Genomic DNA, 18350 nt, shown 5'->3' on the forward strand with positions numbered 1-18350 from the left:
TTTGCGCAATAATTTTTTATAACAATAAGAATTTATAATGTTAACGACTTAAAATTCAATACCTGAGATTCTGGTTCCTTCTTTGGTCTCAGCAGGAACGCCAACACCGTACTCATTCTCGCCTGTCACTCTGAAGTAGTAGACTCCTCCCTCCATCAGGTCTGTCACTTTGTATGTCAGTCTGTGGCATGTGTCAGTCAGCCTAGTCCAGCCTTTCTTGCTGGCCTCACGGAAATCAATAAGGTAGTTCTTGACTGGTCCTCCTCCCTCATTCTCAGGAGTGTCCCACGTCACAGTAGCAGAGGTCTTGGTCACATCCTTGACACCTACATTGGCAGGAGGTCCAGGGGAATCCAGGACTCTGACACTGAGTGTCAAAGAGGAGGACCCAGCTACATTGGACAAGGTCACAGTGTATTTGCCAGAGTCACTGCGAGTTGCTTTCTCTAAGGTGATGGAAGTAAAGGTGTCTGTAGTGTCAATGACAGCACGGACTCTGAGGTCAACATCAGGCTTTGTCCAGGAAACACTGGGGATGGGTTTGCCTCTGAATGGCACTGTCATGGTGAATGAGCTACCATCCTTCACAATAAGAGTCTTCCTCATTTCATTGCTGATGTCAAATACTGGCTCCTCCACTCTTTCTTTGGCAACCTGTTTGTCTGATTCAGGACTGTGTTCACTGAATCCAATCTTGTTAATAGACTCGACAACAAACACATATTCAGTTCCTGGTGTCAATCCCACCACTGTAAACTCTGTGTTCTTGGTATTCTGAACTCCAACAAACCATTCATCATCTGAACTGTTCCTGTATTTGACTCTGTAACCAGTCACAGGTGCTCCACCATCAAATAATGGCTTATTCCATGACAGGGTGACTGTGGTCTTTGTAGAGTCAATGATCTTCGGCTTAGCGGGAGGTGAAGGCAGGAACTGTGGGTCTTCAGCCTTGGTGAGTGGGCAAGGGGTGCTGGGAGAACTAAGGCCAGCAGCGTTCTCTGCAAACACTCTGTACTCATACTCACAGCCCTCTCGAAGGTTTGATGCTTTGACTCTGAGGTCATAAACAGGTTTCTTGTTGACACGGCACCAGCGAAGGCCAGTCTTCTCTCGCTTTTCAATAACATAGCCAGCGATACTGCTGCCACCATCAGAAACTGGTCTTTCCCAACAGATGGTCATAGCCTCACCAGTAACTGAGGTGACCTCAACCTTAGTGGGAGCTGAAGGCACTGTGAATGGATCCATTGCCTTTGTTGGCTCACTCTCCAGTGCCTCACCATCCCCATATTTGTTGACACCCCTGACTCTGAAGATGTACTCATTTCCTTTGAGCAATTTTGTCACTTTACAGGTGGTTGCCTTCATGTCACCATAGACAAGGGTCCAGGTGAGGCGACTGGTCTCACGTTTCTCAACAATGTAGTGCATGATTTCTGCACCGCCGTTCTCTTGAGGAGGACCCCATGTTAGTGTACATTTCTCTGCTGTGAGGCCAGACACTGCCAATGGTCCTGAGGCAGGTCCAGGTCTGTCCAGAACCTTACAGTTGATAGCCACAGCCCTGGTTCCTGCCACATTGTGCAGGGTCAGGACATACTGGCCAGAGTCCCTCCTGATGGCATCTCTGACAATAAGTGTGGTTGTGAAGTTGGTGGTGGTGATTTCACACCTGGCCTTGGCGTCAATTTCCTTTCCATCCTTAGACCATGAGACAACTGGAAGTGGACGGCCTGTAATTTCGGCATCAACTCGAATGACCTCCCCAGCATTAATGACAACCAGCTGTCTGAACTTATCATCCAGGATAATTGTGGGAGGGTCCACATCATCCTTGACTGTGACAGGACCAGTGCTCTCTGAGGGAGCACTCAACAGCTCCGCAGAATTCCTAGCGATGACATGGAAGTCATATTGGACATCTTCTGTGAGGCCTGTGACATCAAAGTAGGTGTCTTGCAGGTTGGTAAAGTTGCATTTCAGCCAGCGGCCATTAGGAAGTTCTTTACGCTCCACAATGTAGCCAGTTATCTTTACTCCACCATCATACTCTGGCTTCTCCCAGAAGAGGGAAACTGAGGTCCTGGTGATGTTGGTGACTCTAAGGTTGCGTGGAGATTCACATGGATCCCTGGCTGCCACAGGGTCACATGCTTTTGTGCATGGACCAATTCCAGCAATGTTCTCAGCATAGATTCTGAACTGATACATCAAACCCTCTTCAATGCCTGTCATCTTAAACTGGTTCTCAGCCAGCAGACCTCTGTTGACCTTGGTCCACAGGATGCTGCTTTGCTCTTTGCATTCAATGTGATAACCAATAACAGGACTGCCACCATCACTGGCAGGTCTGCCCCATTCCACAAGCATGCCATATTTGGTGGCATGGGAAACATGGATGTTGGTAGGGGGGCCAGGAGGCTCGAAGGGATACTGGGCAACAACAGGAGCAGAGTCGATGGCAGAACTCTTGCCATAACGGTTCTCTGCTGCAATACGGAACTGATACTCTGTTCCCTGAGTGAGACGAGTCACCTTGATTGATGTCCTGGCTACTGTTGCTGAGACGATCTGCCATGCAGTTGTGGTTGTGTCTCTCTTCTCCACTACATAGTTGTTAATTTGACACCCACCATCATAAGATGGAGGATCCCAAGACAGAGAGATGAAATCAGCACTCACCTCATCCATCTTAATGTTGCTTGGTGGGCCAGGTTTGTCCAGAATTATAACAGATATCTCAGCTGTCTTGGTACCAACTGAGTTTGTCAGAGTAATTTCATACTTTCCTACATCCTCCCTGGTCGCATCCTTGATGATAATCTTGGATGACGTCTTGGAAGTAAGAACATTGACCCTAGTTGTCTGCTTGAGCGCCTGGCCATCCTTCTTCCAGGACACCTCGGGTTGAGGTCTGCCTTTGAAGGGAACATCAATCTTCAGGTCATCTCCTGCTTTCACACTGTATATATCGTACAACAGGTTGATGATTGGTGGGAGAGTGATATCCTTCACCACCACAGGGTTAGCCAGTGGCTTGGGATCACTCTTGCCCTTGTCATTTACAGCAGTCACCCTGAAGGAGTATTCCTCTCCAGTTACGAGTCCACCAATAGTAGCTTCCATTGCTTTGACTTCACTGCACACAGTCCATTTGTCATCTCCTTTGGGCTGCATCTCCACAATGAAGTTTGTAATCTTGCTGCCTCCATCATGATCAGGTTTCTCCCATGAAATAGTGGCAGTATGACGAGTCACATCAACCAGGACAATCTTACCAGGAGGCAAAGGAGCCTCAGCCACCTTGACTTGATCTGTAGAGGCAGGCAGACCTACTCCGAGCTCATTCACAGCCAACACACGGAAAAAGTATCGGCCTCCTTCCTGCAGTTCAGAAACAATGAAGGAATTCCTGACACAGTTGGTGCAAACACTGGTGAAAGCCATTCTCTTTTGTTCTCTCTTCTCCACAATATAGTGTGATATTTTAGCCCCTCCATCAATTAGAGGAGGCTCCCAGGAGAGAGAGACAGAATTTCTCTTCACATCTTTCACCCCCAGGTTTGTAGGAGCGCTTGGGGAGTCCAGAACTCTGACGTTAATGAAGGCTGATTTAGAACCACTGAGGTTCTCAAGTGTCAGTACATATTTGCCAGTATCAAATCTATCAACATTCTCGATGACAAGCATTGTGTAAGAGCTTGTGACTTCAATCTGGGCACGCTCATTCATAGTGCCATCAGCCTTTGACCATTTGACCTCAGGCTCAGGCTTTCCTCTGATTGTCACAAACAGACGCAAGGTAGCGGTGGCACGAACATTAACCATCTTCCTCAGGTCAGCATCCAGTTCAATTTCAGGAGCCTCCAGCTTCTCTGCAGCGATCACAGAACCAGGTAGGTCCACATGCTCTCCTGCACCCTCACAGTTTACAGCAAAGATGCGGAAGTTGTACTCTGCATTCTCCTTCAGTCTCTTCACAGTGTAGTGAGTGGTCTGAACACCAGTGGGTGGGGTGCAAGTTATCCACTCATCATCTGTTGCCTCCTTCATTTCAACAACATATCCACTGACTGGTGCTCCACCATCATAGATAGGCCTTGACCAGGACAGAGAGACTGTGGTGCTTGAATGGTCAGTTACTTTGGGATTATTTGGAGCTCCTGGCGGATAGATGGCATCACAGGCCTTGATGTATTCACTTGGCACACTAGGCTTTCCCACACCAGCAGCATTTTCAGCCGAGACCCTGAATTCATAAGAGTGGCCCTCTGTGAGGCCAGCGCATCTAAATCTAAGGTCAGTCAGCCTCTTCTTGTTGCACTTAGTCCATCTGATGCCATCCTTGTCACGTTTTTCAAGGACATATCCTTCAATCTCAGCTCCTCCATTATGCTCTGGTCTCTCCCATGTAAGCACGATGGAGTCCCTCGTGATGGCACTGGGCTCTGGGGTGGAGGGGGCACTGGGAGTGGTGAAGGGGTTACGAGCAATAACAGGCTCAGATTCCAAAGGCTCACCAACACCATATTTATTTACAGCTGTGACTCTGAAGATGTATTCATTGCCAGGCAGCAGTTTTGTGATTTTGTAGCTTATGGCCTGGATCTTGGGCTCAACCATGGTCCATGACAAACGACTAGTCTCTCTCTTCTCAATGATGTAGTGAGAGATGCTGGCTCCACCATCATGTGAGGGATGGCTCCAGTGCAGGTAACACTTCTCAGCTGTGACACCTTTAACTTCTAGCGGGCCATCAGGAGGACCAGGTCTATCCAGAACTTTAACATTAACTGGGATCATTTTGACACCTCCCACATTGATAAGTTTGAGGGTAAAGTGACCACCATCCACTCTGATGCAGTCCTTGACTGTCAGGATGGTACGTGTGAGTGTGGTCTTGACCTCCATTCTTGGTATGGTTTTGTCAATCTCCTTTCCGTCCTTTAACCAAACGACTTCAGGTAGAGGCTTGCCAGTGTAGTCAGCATCAATTACGAAAGTCTCACCAGCACTAACAACAGTCAGATCCTTGAATTTAGAATCCAGGGTGGCCTCCGGAGCCTCAATTTCATCTTTGGCAGTAATTTCTCCTGTGCTCTGAGATGGACGACTGGATATGCCAGCAGCATTCCTGGCAATAACTCTGAACTCGTAAACACAGTCCTCAGTCAGGCCAGTGATTGTATACTGGGTATCAATGATGTTGGTGAAGCTGGCCTTCATCCAACGGGTATCTGGGTGCTTCCTCCTCTCTATCACATAGCCAGTGATTGCACTGCCACCATCATACTGAGGCCTGGTCCACTGAAGTGTCACAAGATTTCTGGTGATGTTAATAGCTTCAGGAGTACCTGGCGGGTCACAGGGGTCCCTGGCTACTGTGCTCTCAGAGACCTTGCTAGCTGGGCTGAGTCCAGCAATGTTCTCAGCATAAACTCTGAATTCGTACTCAATACCTTCTTCCAGCTCTGTAGTCTTGAAACGTGTCTCTGGGATTAGGAGCTTGTTAAGTTTAGTCCACAACAGGCTGTTCTTCTCCTTTCTCTCAAGGTGATAGCCGAGGATGGGGCTGCCTCCATTGTTGGTGGGAGGCTTCCATTCAACAACCATGTGATCCTTGGTTGCAGCAGAGACAATTGGTGTCCCTGGGGCAGCAGGCTCACTAAATGGATACTGAGCAATAACAGTAGGAGAGATAATGGCAGAACTTTTTCCGTATCTATTCTCAGCAGACACTCTGAATTGGTATTCAGTTCCAGTCTTAAGGTTGGTAACTTTGATGGTTGACCTGGCAATAGTAGCAGAAACAATCTGCCATGCTGTTGTAGTGGTGTCTCTCTTCTCCACAATGTAGTTGTTGATCTGGCAGCCTCCAGTATACTCTGGTGGCTCCCAGGAGAGAGTGACATAATTAGAGCTCACTTCCTCAATCTTCACAGGGCCTGTGGGTGGTCCAGGCTTATCAAGAATAATGACAGTGATCTCCTCTGTAGCTGTTCCAGCACTGCTGGTGGCTGTGATGGTGTATTTACCAGAGTCTTCCTTATTAGCATCCTTAATTACCAGCTTAGTAGATGAAGGTGTGCTGGATACATTGAGTCTTGTAGTCTCCTTAATAGCCTGACCATCCTTCTTCCATTCAACCTTGGGAACGGGGCGTCCAATCACTGGAATCTCAATCTTCAGGTCCTCGCCATTCTGTACACTGTAAGTGTTGAACACCATCTTGAATCTGGGCTCAATAGTTACATCTTTTGCAGTGACTGGTGCAGCCAGAGCTCTGGGGTCACTCTTGCCCTTCTCATTGAAAGCTGACACTCTAAACAGGTACTCATGGCCTGAGCTGAGGCCTGTGACAGCACCCTCACAAGTTTTAGTTGTGGTGGCCACCACCCATTCCTCTGAACCGACAGGTTGCATCTCAATGTAGTAGCCCATGATTCTGCTGCCTCCATCATGGTTTGGCTTCTCCCAGGAGAGTGAGGCAGAGGTCTTGGTCACTTCAGTCAAAGTGACCTTACCCACTGGCAGAGGAGGCTCAGAGGTCTTAACGGAGTCTTCTGTCTCAGCTGCTTGTCCTACACCAAACTCATTCTCTGCAAGAACTCTGAAATAGTAAATCATTCCCTCAGTGAGGCCAGTGATTCGGTAGCTTGTCTTTGTGCACTTGTTATCCACGTTAGAGAATACCTTCCTAGTGGACTCACGCTTTTCAACCAGGTAATTCTTGATTCTTGAACCCCCATCGATAAGAGGAGGCTCCCAGGTGAGAGTGACACTTTCCCTCTTAATGTCTTTGACTGTCAGGTTCAGAGGGGCCCCAGGAGTGTCCAGAACTCTAACAGAGACAAAGGCTGATTTGGCACCAGCACTATTTTCCAATTTGAGAATATATTTTCCGGCATCATATTTGTCACAGATGTCAACAGAGAGCTGAGTATAATCTTCACTACTCTCTATCTGAACTTTACTGGGCAGTTCTCCATCCTCCTTGGCCCAGGTGATCTCAGGAGAAGGACGACCCTTGAATGGAATGCCGATTCTCATTGAGCCTCCTGCGCGGACAACTATTCCCTTCCTTAGCTCTGAATCCAGAATCATCTCTGGAGGATCAATCTTATCCATAGGTTTCACAACTCCCTCAATCTCAGTGGGCTCACCAACACCCAGCTTATTGATGGCACATATGCGCACCTTGTATTCCTGGTGCTCTACCAACTTTGTGATGGTAAACTTGGTAGCATTGACTCCAGAAGGTGGAGTGCATATGGTCCACTCCTCCTCATCAGCCTTAGTAATTTCCACAGAGTATCCTTGAATCTCACAACCGCCATCATAGATAGGCCGGTGCCAGGCTACAGTGATGGTGTCTTTAGTAACGTCAAGGACATGGGCATTAGAGGGACAGCCCGGTTCAAAGGTGGGGTCACAGGCTTTGAGGTAGGGTGTAGCTGGGCTTGGTTGACCCACTCCAGCTGCATTCTCTGCAGATACCCTGAATTCATACTCATGGTCCTCAGTCAGTCCTGTTACTCTGAAACGCAAGTCTGTCACTCTGCGTTTATTGCACTTGGTCCATCTCACTCCAGCTCTGTCTCTCTTCTCAACAATGTAACCAACAATCTCACTGCCTCCAGTGGTCTCAGGGCGGTTCCAGCAGACAGTCATGGAGTCCCTGGTAATGTTGGTGATCTCCAACTCCCGAGGTGAGCCAGGAGGAACAAATGGATTTCTCATGATAACTGGCATTGATTCAAGAGGCTCGCCCACACCATATTTGTTAACAGCCATGACTCTGAAGATGTACTCATTGCCCTTCAACAGTTTGGTAACCTTGAACATGGTTGCTCCACAGTCGGCAGAGACCACAGTCCATGCAAGGCGGCTGGTTTCTCTCTTCTGAATGATGTAGTGAGAAATGCTAGCTCCTCCATCATGCCTAGGGGGCAGCCATGACAGTGAGCACTTCTCCTCAGTGACATTGCTGACAGTAAGAGGTCCCTCTGAGGGGCCTGGTCTGTCCAGGACCTTGACACTGAATGGAACAGTCTTGGTTCCAGCCACATTAGTCAGTACCAGTGTGTACTGTCCACCATCCACTCTGATAGCATCCTTCACAACCAGCAGAGCCTTAAAATCTGTGTTTTTGATTTCAGTTCTTGCTGAGTTTTCCACTTCAACATTTCCCTTGAACCACTGAGCTGTGGGGATGGGCTTTCCTTCCACACTGGCCTCCAGATTGAAAGTCTCTCCAGCATTGATAATAATGGTCTGGTTGTACATAGGATCGGTCTCAGACTTAGGCGGGTCAACTTCATCCTTGGCTGTGATGGATCCTGTGCTCTCAGAGGGCTTGCTGACAGCACCAGCAGCATTACGTGCAATTACTCTGAAATCATATTTACTGTCTTCTGTTAGGCCAGTAACTGTGAATTCAAGTTCAATGACATTCGCAAAGCTGGCCTTCATCCACTTTCCTTCAGGAAGATCACGTTTCTCCACTACATAACCAGTAATTAAGCTTCCACCATCGTACTCTGGAGGAGTCCATCTCAGCTTCACTGAGTGCCTGGTCACAATCACAGCATCAGGACGGCCAGGAGGATAACATGGGTCGCGAGCTACATAAACCTCAGAGATTTTGCTGCACTTTCCAATGCCAACAATATTCTCAGCATAGACTCTGTACTCATACTCAATGCCTTCCTCAAGAGGAGTAGATTTGAACCTGCAGTCTTGGATGAGCATTTTGTTGATCTTGGTCCAGAGGATACTGTTCTTCTCCTTCCTCTCCAGATGGTAGCCTAAGATGGAGCTGCCTCCATCAGATGGGGGTTTGTGCCATTCAACCACCATATAGTCCTTAGAGTATGATGATACAAATGGTGTTCCTGGTGGGCCAGGTTCCTGGAATGGGTACTGTGCCACAACAGGCTCTGAATCAATTGCATAACTCCTTCCATATCTATTCTCGGCATAGACTCGGAACTGGTATTCACTGCCTGTCTTCAGATTGGACACTTTAAGTGTGGTTCTGGCCACAGTGGCAGACACAACCACCCAACTGGTTGTCGTCGTATCTCTCTTCTCAACAACATAGTTGGAGATTGGGCAGCCACCTGTATATGTAGGAGGTTCCCAGGTAAGAGTCATGCTCTCAGCACTGATATCCTCTATTTTGACAGGGCCTGTTGGTGGGCCTGGTTTATCCAGGGTGATCACTTCAATAGTGGCATCCTTGGAACCTAGGGAATTGGCAACATTGATGCTGTACATGCCTCCATCCTCTTTGGTAGCATCCTTTATAGTAAGAGTGGTCAGACGTGGTGAGTCGGTGACATTGACTCTGGTAGTTTGCTTAAGGGCTGCTCCATCCTTGGTCCAAGTGATGGTTGGTTTTGGATGACCAGCAATTGGGACCTCTATCTTGAGGTCATACCCAACCTGGACACTGTAGGTGCTCGATTTGGGTCTAACAGCAGGCTCAATCACAAGGTCCTTGACCACAACTGAGTGAGCCAGTTGTCTGGGGTCACTTTTGCCTTTCTCATTTACAGCAATAACTCTGAACTGGTACTCCTCTCCCTTGAGTAGGTTTTGCACTACAGTCTCCAGTGTCTTCCCACTAGCGCACACAGACCAAGCTTCACTGTCCTTAGGTGCCAGTTCGACCTCATAGTAACTGATCCTACTGCCGCCGTCATGTTCAGGCTTCTCCCAAGTGAGAGTTACGGTGCTATTAGTGACGTCGACAACACTGACCTTACCAGGTGGCTGAGGCTTTTCAGATATTCTGACTGGTTCTAAAGTTTTAGCGGGGAGACCCACACCATATTCATTTTCAGCCAGGACTCTGAAGAAGAAGATTCCACCCTCTGGAAGAGGCTCAATTTTCCATGACATCCTGTTACACGTGGTGATGGTAGAATAAACTTTCCTTGTGCTCTCACGCTTCTCAACAAGATAATGCTTAATCTTTGAGCCGCCATCCAGAAGAGGAGGCTCCCAAGTAAGAGTGACAGAATTCTTGGTAATCTCTTTTACCATCAAGTTAGCTGGTGGACTAGGTGAGTCCTGGACTCTGACACTGATGAAGACTGACTTTACTCCACTGGCATTCTCTGCCGTCAGGGTGTATTTGCCAGAGTCATATCTGTCAACATTTTCAATGACAAGTGAGGCATAGCTGCCTGTGTTGTCAATCTGGGCAGTGTCCTTAATCTCGCCCTCTGCCTTGCCCCATTTCACCTCTGGAGCTGGACGACCTCTAACAGGAACAAACAGCCTGAGAGTGCTTGCTGCTCTAATGTTAATAATTTTTCTCATATCAGCATCCAGGTCAAGATCAGGGGCCTCAAGCTTCTCCTCCAGTAGAATTTTTCCTGGAACATCACCATGCTCCCCAACACCAACTTTGTTGATGGCACACACTCTGAATTGGTACTCATGCTTCTCCAGAAGCTTTTTCACTGTAAACTTAGTGTCTGTGATTCCAGTTGGAGGAGTGCACATAAACCACTCATCAGATGCTACATCGCAGGCCTCAACAACGTAAGCCTGAATCTCACAGCCACCATCATAGATAGGTTTGCCCCATGTCAGGGAAACAGTAGACCTAGATGTGTCAACAACCTTGGGGTTGTTTGGTGGACCGGCTTTGAAGATAGGATCCAGTGCTTTGTAGTACACTGTAGGTGCACTGGGTGTGCCAACACCTGCAGCATTTTCAGCAGCAACTCTAAATTCATACCTGTGGTTTTCTAGGAGCCCCGTCACTCTGAAGCGCAGCTCACTCACCGTGCGTTTATTGCATCTGGTCCATCGTACACCATCCTTGTCACGTTTCTCAACAATGTATCCCTGGATAGGGCTGCCACCATCATTAGTTGGTCTCTCCCAGGTCACCACCATGGAGTCTTTAGTGATTGTGGAGACTTCCACCTCTGTTGGTGAGTTGGGAGTGACAAATGGATTCTTGGCAATCATAGGCTCTGATTCAAGAGGCTCACCAACGCCATATTTGTTGACTGGAATCACTCTGAAGATGTACTCATTACCAGGAAGAAGTTTTGTGATCTTCAGGTTCAGTGTCTGAACTTTTGGTTCAACTACTGTCCAAACCAGTCGGCTAGTCTCCCTTCTCTCAACAATGTAATGGGAAACATCACTACCTCCATCTTGCAAGGGGGGTTTCCAGGCAATGGAGCATTTCTCATTGGTGACCCCATAAATGGATATAGGGCCTTCAGGTGGACCTGGTCTGTCCAGGACCTTGACATTGATGTTAACAGATTTTTCTCCACCAACATTCTTAACGAGCAAAGTGTACTGACCTCCATCAACACGGATAGCTTCTTTAACAACTATACAAGCTGTAAAGTCTGTGTTCTTGATCTCTAGGCGAGCTGCTTCAGTAATCTCTTTGCCCTCTTTTAACCAGTGTACTGTGGGCACAGGCTTACCATAGATACCTGCCTCAAGTCTGAATATCTCACCAGCATTCACCACCACAGCCTGGGAGTACTTAGCTTCTAAGTCAATCTTGGGTGGATCCACCTCATCCTTGGCAGTGATGGCTCCAGTGGAATCAGATGGCTGGCTGAAGACACCTGCTGCATTCTTGGCAATGACACGGAACTCGTAAATCTGATCTTCAGTAAGTCCTGTGACAACAAATTCAGTCTCAATGATGTTGGTGAAACTGGCCTTCATCCAGCGCCCAGCTCCTTCTTTCTTCTCAACCACATAGCCTGTGATCTTGATGCCACTGTCATATTCGGGTTTGGTCCATCTGAGTGTCACTTGGTTTCTTGTCACAATGACCGCCTCTGGTTTTCCTGGTCTGTCACAAGGATCTCTGGCTACTTGCATTTCACTCACTTTGCTGGCTTTGCTGATGCCAACAATGTTCTCGGCATAGACTCTGTACTCATAATCAATACCCTCCTCAAGGCCAACAACTTTAAATCTGGCCTCTGGGATGAGTTGTTTGTTCTGTTTCACCCAAAGTATACTGTTTTTCTCTTTGAGCTCCAAATGGTAGCCCAGAATTTTGCTTCCACCATCATTGCTGGGTTTCTCCCATACAACCACCATACTCTCCTTGGTGGCTGACTGGACCACAACAGAACGTGGTGAGCTAGGCACTTCAAATGGATACTGAGCAACAATGGTTTCAGAGACCAGGACTGAGGACTTGCCATATCTATTCTCTGCAGCAACCCTAAACTGGTACTCGACTCCAGTCTTCAGACGGGCTGCCTTGATAGTGGTTCTGGCCACAGTAGCTGACACAATCTGCCAGTTAGTGGTAGATGTGTCTCTCTTCTCAACAATGTAGTTGTTAATGGAACAACCACCGTCATACTCTGGTGCATTCCAGGACAGAACCACGCTGTCAGCAGTGACCTCATCCAACTTAATTGGGCCAGTTGGAGGACCAGGCTTATCTAGAACAACAACACTGATGTCTGTAGATGCCTCGCCAACTGTGTTGGTCAGTTTGATGGTATATGTGCCCACATCATCTCTGCAAGCCTCCTTTATAATCAGGAGAAGGTTTTTGTCTGTGGCTTCGGAATTTACTCTTGTTGTCTCCTTGAGAACAACGCCATCTTTGAGCCAAGTTGGTGTAGCCTTGGGGCAGGCAACATATGGTACATCTATCTTCAGATCATCTCCTGCTAGTACACTAAATGTGGTGAAAAGCATTTTGAAGGTTGGTGGGATGACTAGGTCTTTAGCCACTACAGGCATACTGAGAGGACGTGGGTCACTAACTCCTTTTTCATTGGTCGCTGAGATACGGAACATATACTCCTCTCCCTGTGTAAGGCCAGTTACGTGAGCCTCATTGGTCTTTACAACCATCACCTGGGTCCACTTCTCACTGCCTTTACCCTGCATCTCAACAATATAGCCTGTGATTCTGCTGCCACCATCATGGTCAGGCTTTTCCCAAGTTAGTGTGACGCTGGAACTGGTAACTTCACGAAGGGACACTTTGCCTGGTGGTAGAGGCTTCTCTGACACTTTAATTGGTTCAGCAGTCTCTACTGGGAGTCCAATACCATATTCGTTCTCAGCCAGGATTCTGAAGGAGTACAATTTTCCTTCCTCCAGGTCTCCAACTTTCCAGCTAGACTTGTGGCAGCTGGCACAGACTGTTGAGTAGGCCTTTCTGGTTGACTCACGTTTCTCCACAATGTAGCTGCGGACCCTGGAGCCACCATCAATGAGAGGTGCATCCCAAACAAGGGAAACTGAATCTCTTGTGATCTCCTTGACAATCAGATTCTGAGGTGCTCCAGGAGTATCAAGCACCCTGACATTAACAAAGGCTGATTTGCTTCCTGAGGCATTCTCCACAGTCACTATGTATTTACCCGCATCAAATCTGTCAACATTGTCTACCTGAAGAGTGGTGAATGATGGGGTGATTTCAATATTAGCTCTGTCCAAAGATTCTCCATGCTCTCTTGACCATTTAACCTCAGGTACTGGTCTGCCCTTAATTGGAACAAAAAGCCTGAGTGTGCTACAGGCCCTGATGCAGACCACCTTGCGCAATTCTGCTCCAAGTTCAATTTCTGGAGGCAGCAGTCTGTCTTCAGCCTTAGGGGTTCCAGGAACAGCAGCAGGCTCTCCCACTCCCTCACAGTTAGTGGCACAGATGTTGATTTTGTACTCCTGGTTTTCCTTTAAGTTGGTGATGGTGAAGGAAGTGGCTGTCCATCCCTTTTTGGGAGTGTGAATGGTCCACTCATCTTCCTCAGGGAGGCAGGTCTCCACTATGTAACCAGTGATTTCAGAACCACCATCGTAAACCGGCTTGTTCCAGGCAAGGGTGATGGAAGACTTGGTTGTGTCCAGCACCCTGGGGTTTCCTGGAGGTCCTGGCTGGAAGATGGTGTCTTCAGCTTTGTAGAATGGACTGGAGGGACTGGGTTGGCTCAGACCTGCATTGTTCTCAGCAAAAACTCTAAATTCATACTCATGTCCTTGTGTGAGGCCAGAGGCCTTGAATCGCAGGTCAGTTACAGTCCTCTTGTTGCACTTCACCCAGCGCAAACCAGTCTTATCCCTTCTCTCAATTATGTAGGTGTTTAATCTGCTGCCTCCGTCATGTTCAGGGCGCTCCCAGCAGACGACCATGGAGTCCTTGGTAATCGTGGTAACCTCAGGCTGTGATGGTGGGTCACTGGGGACATAGGGGTTGGCACAGATGACAGGCTCAGACTCCATGGGCTCACCCACACCATACTTGTTAACAGCCATGACTCTGAAGATGTACTCATTGCCCTTCAGAAGCTTGGTGACCTTGAGCCTGTTCGCCTGAAGGTCTGTGGCCACGTTTGTCCATGCCAACCTACTGGTCTCACGCCTCTGAATGATAAAATATTCGATCTTTGCACCGCCATCATGTGTTGGATGCAGCCAGTTAAGGACACATTTCTCAGCAGTAACGTCAGTAACGGTGAGGGAATCTGGTGGTCCAGGCCTGTCGAGCACCTTGACATTGTAGGTGAACTTGGCAAAACCACCGGGATTGCTAGCAGTCAGAGTAAAAGCACCTCCATCCCTCCTCAGGGAATCTTTGTTTATCAGAGTTGTGTGGAAGTCTGTTGACTTTATTTCAATCTTGGCCGTATCATCAAGCTCCTTTCCTTCCTTGGTCCATACTAGAGATGGGAGTGGCCTGCCAGTCACATTGGCCTCCAGCTTGAACACCTCTCCTGCCATGACAACAACATTGCTACTATACAATGCGTCAACATCGAGCTTGGGCTCCTCAATGTCATCTCTGCAAGTGATTGCCTCTGATGGCTGGGATGGAGCACTTACAGCACCAGCTGAGTTTCTAGCAAACACACGGAATTCATAAGTTGCATCTTCGATCAGACCACTGACTGTGTAGATGGTTTCAAGGATGTTGTTGAAGTTTGCTTTGAGCCAGCGTCCATTGGGCATCTCTCTCCTCTCTACTGTGTATCCAGTGATGGAGAATCCACCATCTCCCTCTGGTTTGGTCCAGGACACTGTCACCTCATGTCTGGTGATATTCAATGCCACAGGCCTGCCTGGTGGGTCAACTGGGTCCAAAGCATACATAGGCTCAGAGGCTTTGCTTGGTCTGCTGAGACCGGCCATGTTTTCAGCAGTAACACGGTGTTCATATGCAATTCCATCAACAAGGCCTGTTGATTTGAAGATATTTCCGACAACAAGAGCTTTGCTGATCCTCTGCCACAAAATACTGTTTTTCTCTTTTCTGTCCACATGATAGCCAAGAATGACACTGCCTCCATCAGAGGATGGCTCATTCCAGCTCACAGTCATAGCGTCCTTGTTGAAAGATGTGATGTAAGGAATGCCGGGTTGGCCTGGCACATCAAATGGATAGGCAGCCACCACTGGTTCAGAGACAATGCATGGTCCAGTGCCATATCTGTTTTGGGCCTTGACACGGAACTGATACTGGGTTCCAGTATTGAGTCGAGCTGCCTTGAATGTGGTACGGATCACTGTAGCTGCCAACTCCATCCAGGAAGTACCAGTAGTCTCACGCATCTCAACAATATAGTTGTTGATGGGAACACCTCCATCATGCTCTGGTGCCTCCCAGGACATGAGAACATAATCACATGATACCTCTTCCAGCTTAATGGGACCAGTGGGAGGACCTGGAATATCATGGACCAGGACTGTGATCGTCTCAGTTACTGTGCCCAGCATGTTCTTTCCAGTCATGGAATACTGGCCTGCATCCTTCCTCTTGATCTCACTGATGTTGAGAATAGTTGATGTTGGTGTGGTTTCAGTGTTGATTCTTTGTGTCTCCTTAAGTGCTATGTCTCCCTTCTTCCAGGAAACCACAGGTCTGGGTTTGCCCAGCACTGGAATCTCCACCTTGATGCGGTCCCCTGCCTTGGCGATGACTGTCTTCTGGTACACTCCACGCAGGTCAAAGGAAGGAGCGGAGGTCTGCTCTTTGATAATAGCAGGTCTGCTCTCACGTGGGTCGCTCCTGCCTGATGCATTGACAGCCATTATGCGGAAGGTATACTCTGCGCCCTCAATCAGATCTGGTACAGTGTAGTCCAGAGCCTTGATGGTTGTCACATGGACCCACTGGTCAGAGTCCTTCTTCTGGGCCTCAATGACGTATCCAGTGATCAAGCTGCCACCATCATGCAGGGGCTTGGTCCATGCCAGGCTGGCACTGTCAGCTGTCACATCTGTGACATACAAGTTCTCTGGTGAAGAGGGGGCCTGGGACACCCTGATTGGCTCAGGGGATTCAGCAGGCTCGCCTACACCCAGGTCATTCTCAGCAGAGATACGGAAGTAGTAGTAAGCTCCCTCCTCCAGATCCGTAAACTTGTAGGAACACTTCTGCCATGTAGTATTAAGCACTGTGTAAGCCTTCTTGGTAGCCGCTCTCTGTTCAATAACGTAATTGTGAATCTTAGAACCACCATCAATTATAGGGATTTCCCACTGGAGGGTGATGCTGTTGTTTGTGATTTCTCTGGGCTTGACGTTGACTGGTGGTCCTGGAGTGTCCAAAACTCTCACGTTAACAAAGCCGGTCTTCTTTCCAGCAACGTTCTCCAGACACAGGTTGTACTTTCCTGCATCGTATCTGGTGCAGTCAGGAATAACCAGTAGAGTGTAGGACTCTGTGGTGTCAATGTGTGCACGTGCTTTCAGGTTGGTATCATCTTTACTCCAGGTTACCTCTGGAACAGGGCGACCCCTGATGGGAACAAACATACGGATTGAGGCACGGCACCTGACCACCAGGGTTCTCCTCAGTTCGGCATCCAGCTCAAAGTCTGGCAGCGCCTCCTGGTCCACCAGTTCAGTCACTTTCTCAACCTCTGCAGGCTCGCCGACTCCCTCTGAGTTCACAGCGATGACTCTGAAGTGGTATTTGCCTCCTTTTTGAAGTTTACCAATAACGTATTCAGTAGCTTTCATTGGATACTGATTCTCCACCTCCCAGTCATCATGCCCCTCTTTTTTGTACTCAACCATGTATCCCTCTACATCAAGACCACCATCGTAGTGGGGTCGGCCCCAGGCTAAGGTAGCTGTGGTTCTTGTGGTGTCTGTAACTCTGACGTTGGATGGTGGACCAGGTGGATCTAATAAGCAAGAAAAATGAGAGTTCAAAAAAGTTAACGGGGGGCCTTTTTACAAATATGCTTGATGTGAATATTCTGACTACTCTGCATTTGAAGTTTTCTGTTTTAAATGTAATCAAGAAGTCAAGTTTTACTTACACACAATGTCCTTGGTCATCACAGGTTGTGATGGCTCGCTTGGCTCCCCAAATCCAGCCTTGTTCTCAGCAGTGACTCTAAACTCATACTCTACTCCCTCACTCAGGCCTTGCACCTTAAAGCGCAGGTCAGGGACTGTCCTCTTACAGGCTCTCACCCATCTCATTCCTCTCCTCTCTTTCCTCTCTACACAATATCCTCTAATGTCACTTCCGCCGTCCTGTGCTGGTCTCTTCCATGAAATGGTGACAGCGTTCCTGCTGACGTTATCAATCTCAGGGACTGAGGGTGGGCCAGGTGGGCCTGCGGAAACAAAGTATGCAAGAGTATTTTTGACAGTTAGACAGTCGGTTGTATTGAAAATTGACATTTTTATTATTATCATTTTCCATAAAAAAACACCCAATTACAATAGAATAAACAAAATAAACTTACGGAAGCTGTCAACCATTTTGATTGGACCAGACTGGCTTGAGTCTCCAGTGCCATACTGGTTCACGGCAAACACTCTAAAGATGTACTCGTTGCCCTTGATCAGTTTGCCGGCTACATGTCTGCAGTCCACAATGTTTTCAGCCAACTTGGTCCACTGCAGGCGGCTGGTCTCTCTCTTCTCAAGGATGTAGGACTTGATAGAGGAGCCTCCATCCTCCTCTGGTGGAAGCCAGGTCAGGGTACACTTCTCAGCTGAGATGTTACTTGCTTCAATGGGGCCTGGAGGTCCAGGCACATCAAGGACCTTCACCTTCACATGTTCTTCCTTAATGCCGAAGGGATTGCTGGCGGTGATGGTGTACTCTCCTGTGTTCTTCCGGCTTGCGTACTTGATAGCCAGAGTGGAGGAGGTGGGGGTGCTGGTGATGGTGACGATGTCAGAGGTCTTGAACTCACGGCCTCCCTTGGACCAGACAGCAGTGGGTGGAGGTTTGCCCACAATCTTGGAGGCTGAAATCACGATGGTGTCTCCTGCCCTCACTGATACGTCCTTCATGTCTGGGTCAATGGTGATGGTTGGAGGCTCTGCAGAGAGGATGGAAGAAAGTTGCACTTTAATTG

At 48.1% G+C, this 18350-nt stretch overlaps 1 protein-coding gene across 1 annotated transcript in view; it reads right to left on the reverse strand.

Moving 5' to 3' along the window:
- Positions 1–18350, reverse strand: part of LOC121949594 (titin-like) — a 240933-nt gene that overhangs the window by 27587 nt on the left and 194996 nt on the right. Inside the window, 3 exon segments of the mRNA XM_042495327.1 lie at positions 63–17156; positions 17295–17597; positions 17730–18314. Coding sequence (XP_042351261.1) covers positions 63–17156; positions 17295–17597; positions 17730–18314 — 17982 coding nt within the window.

This window comes from Plectropomus leopardus, chromosome 10 (genome assembly GCF_008729295.1).
Source record: "Plectropomus leopardus isolate mb chromosome 10, YSFRI_Pleo_2.0, whole genome shotgun sequence".
Classification (NCBI taxonomy): domain Eukaryota; kingdom Metazoa; phylum Chordata; class Actinopteri; order Perciformes; family Serranidae; genus Plectropomus; species Plectropomus leopardus.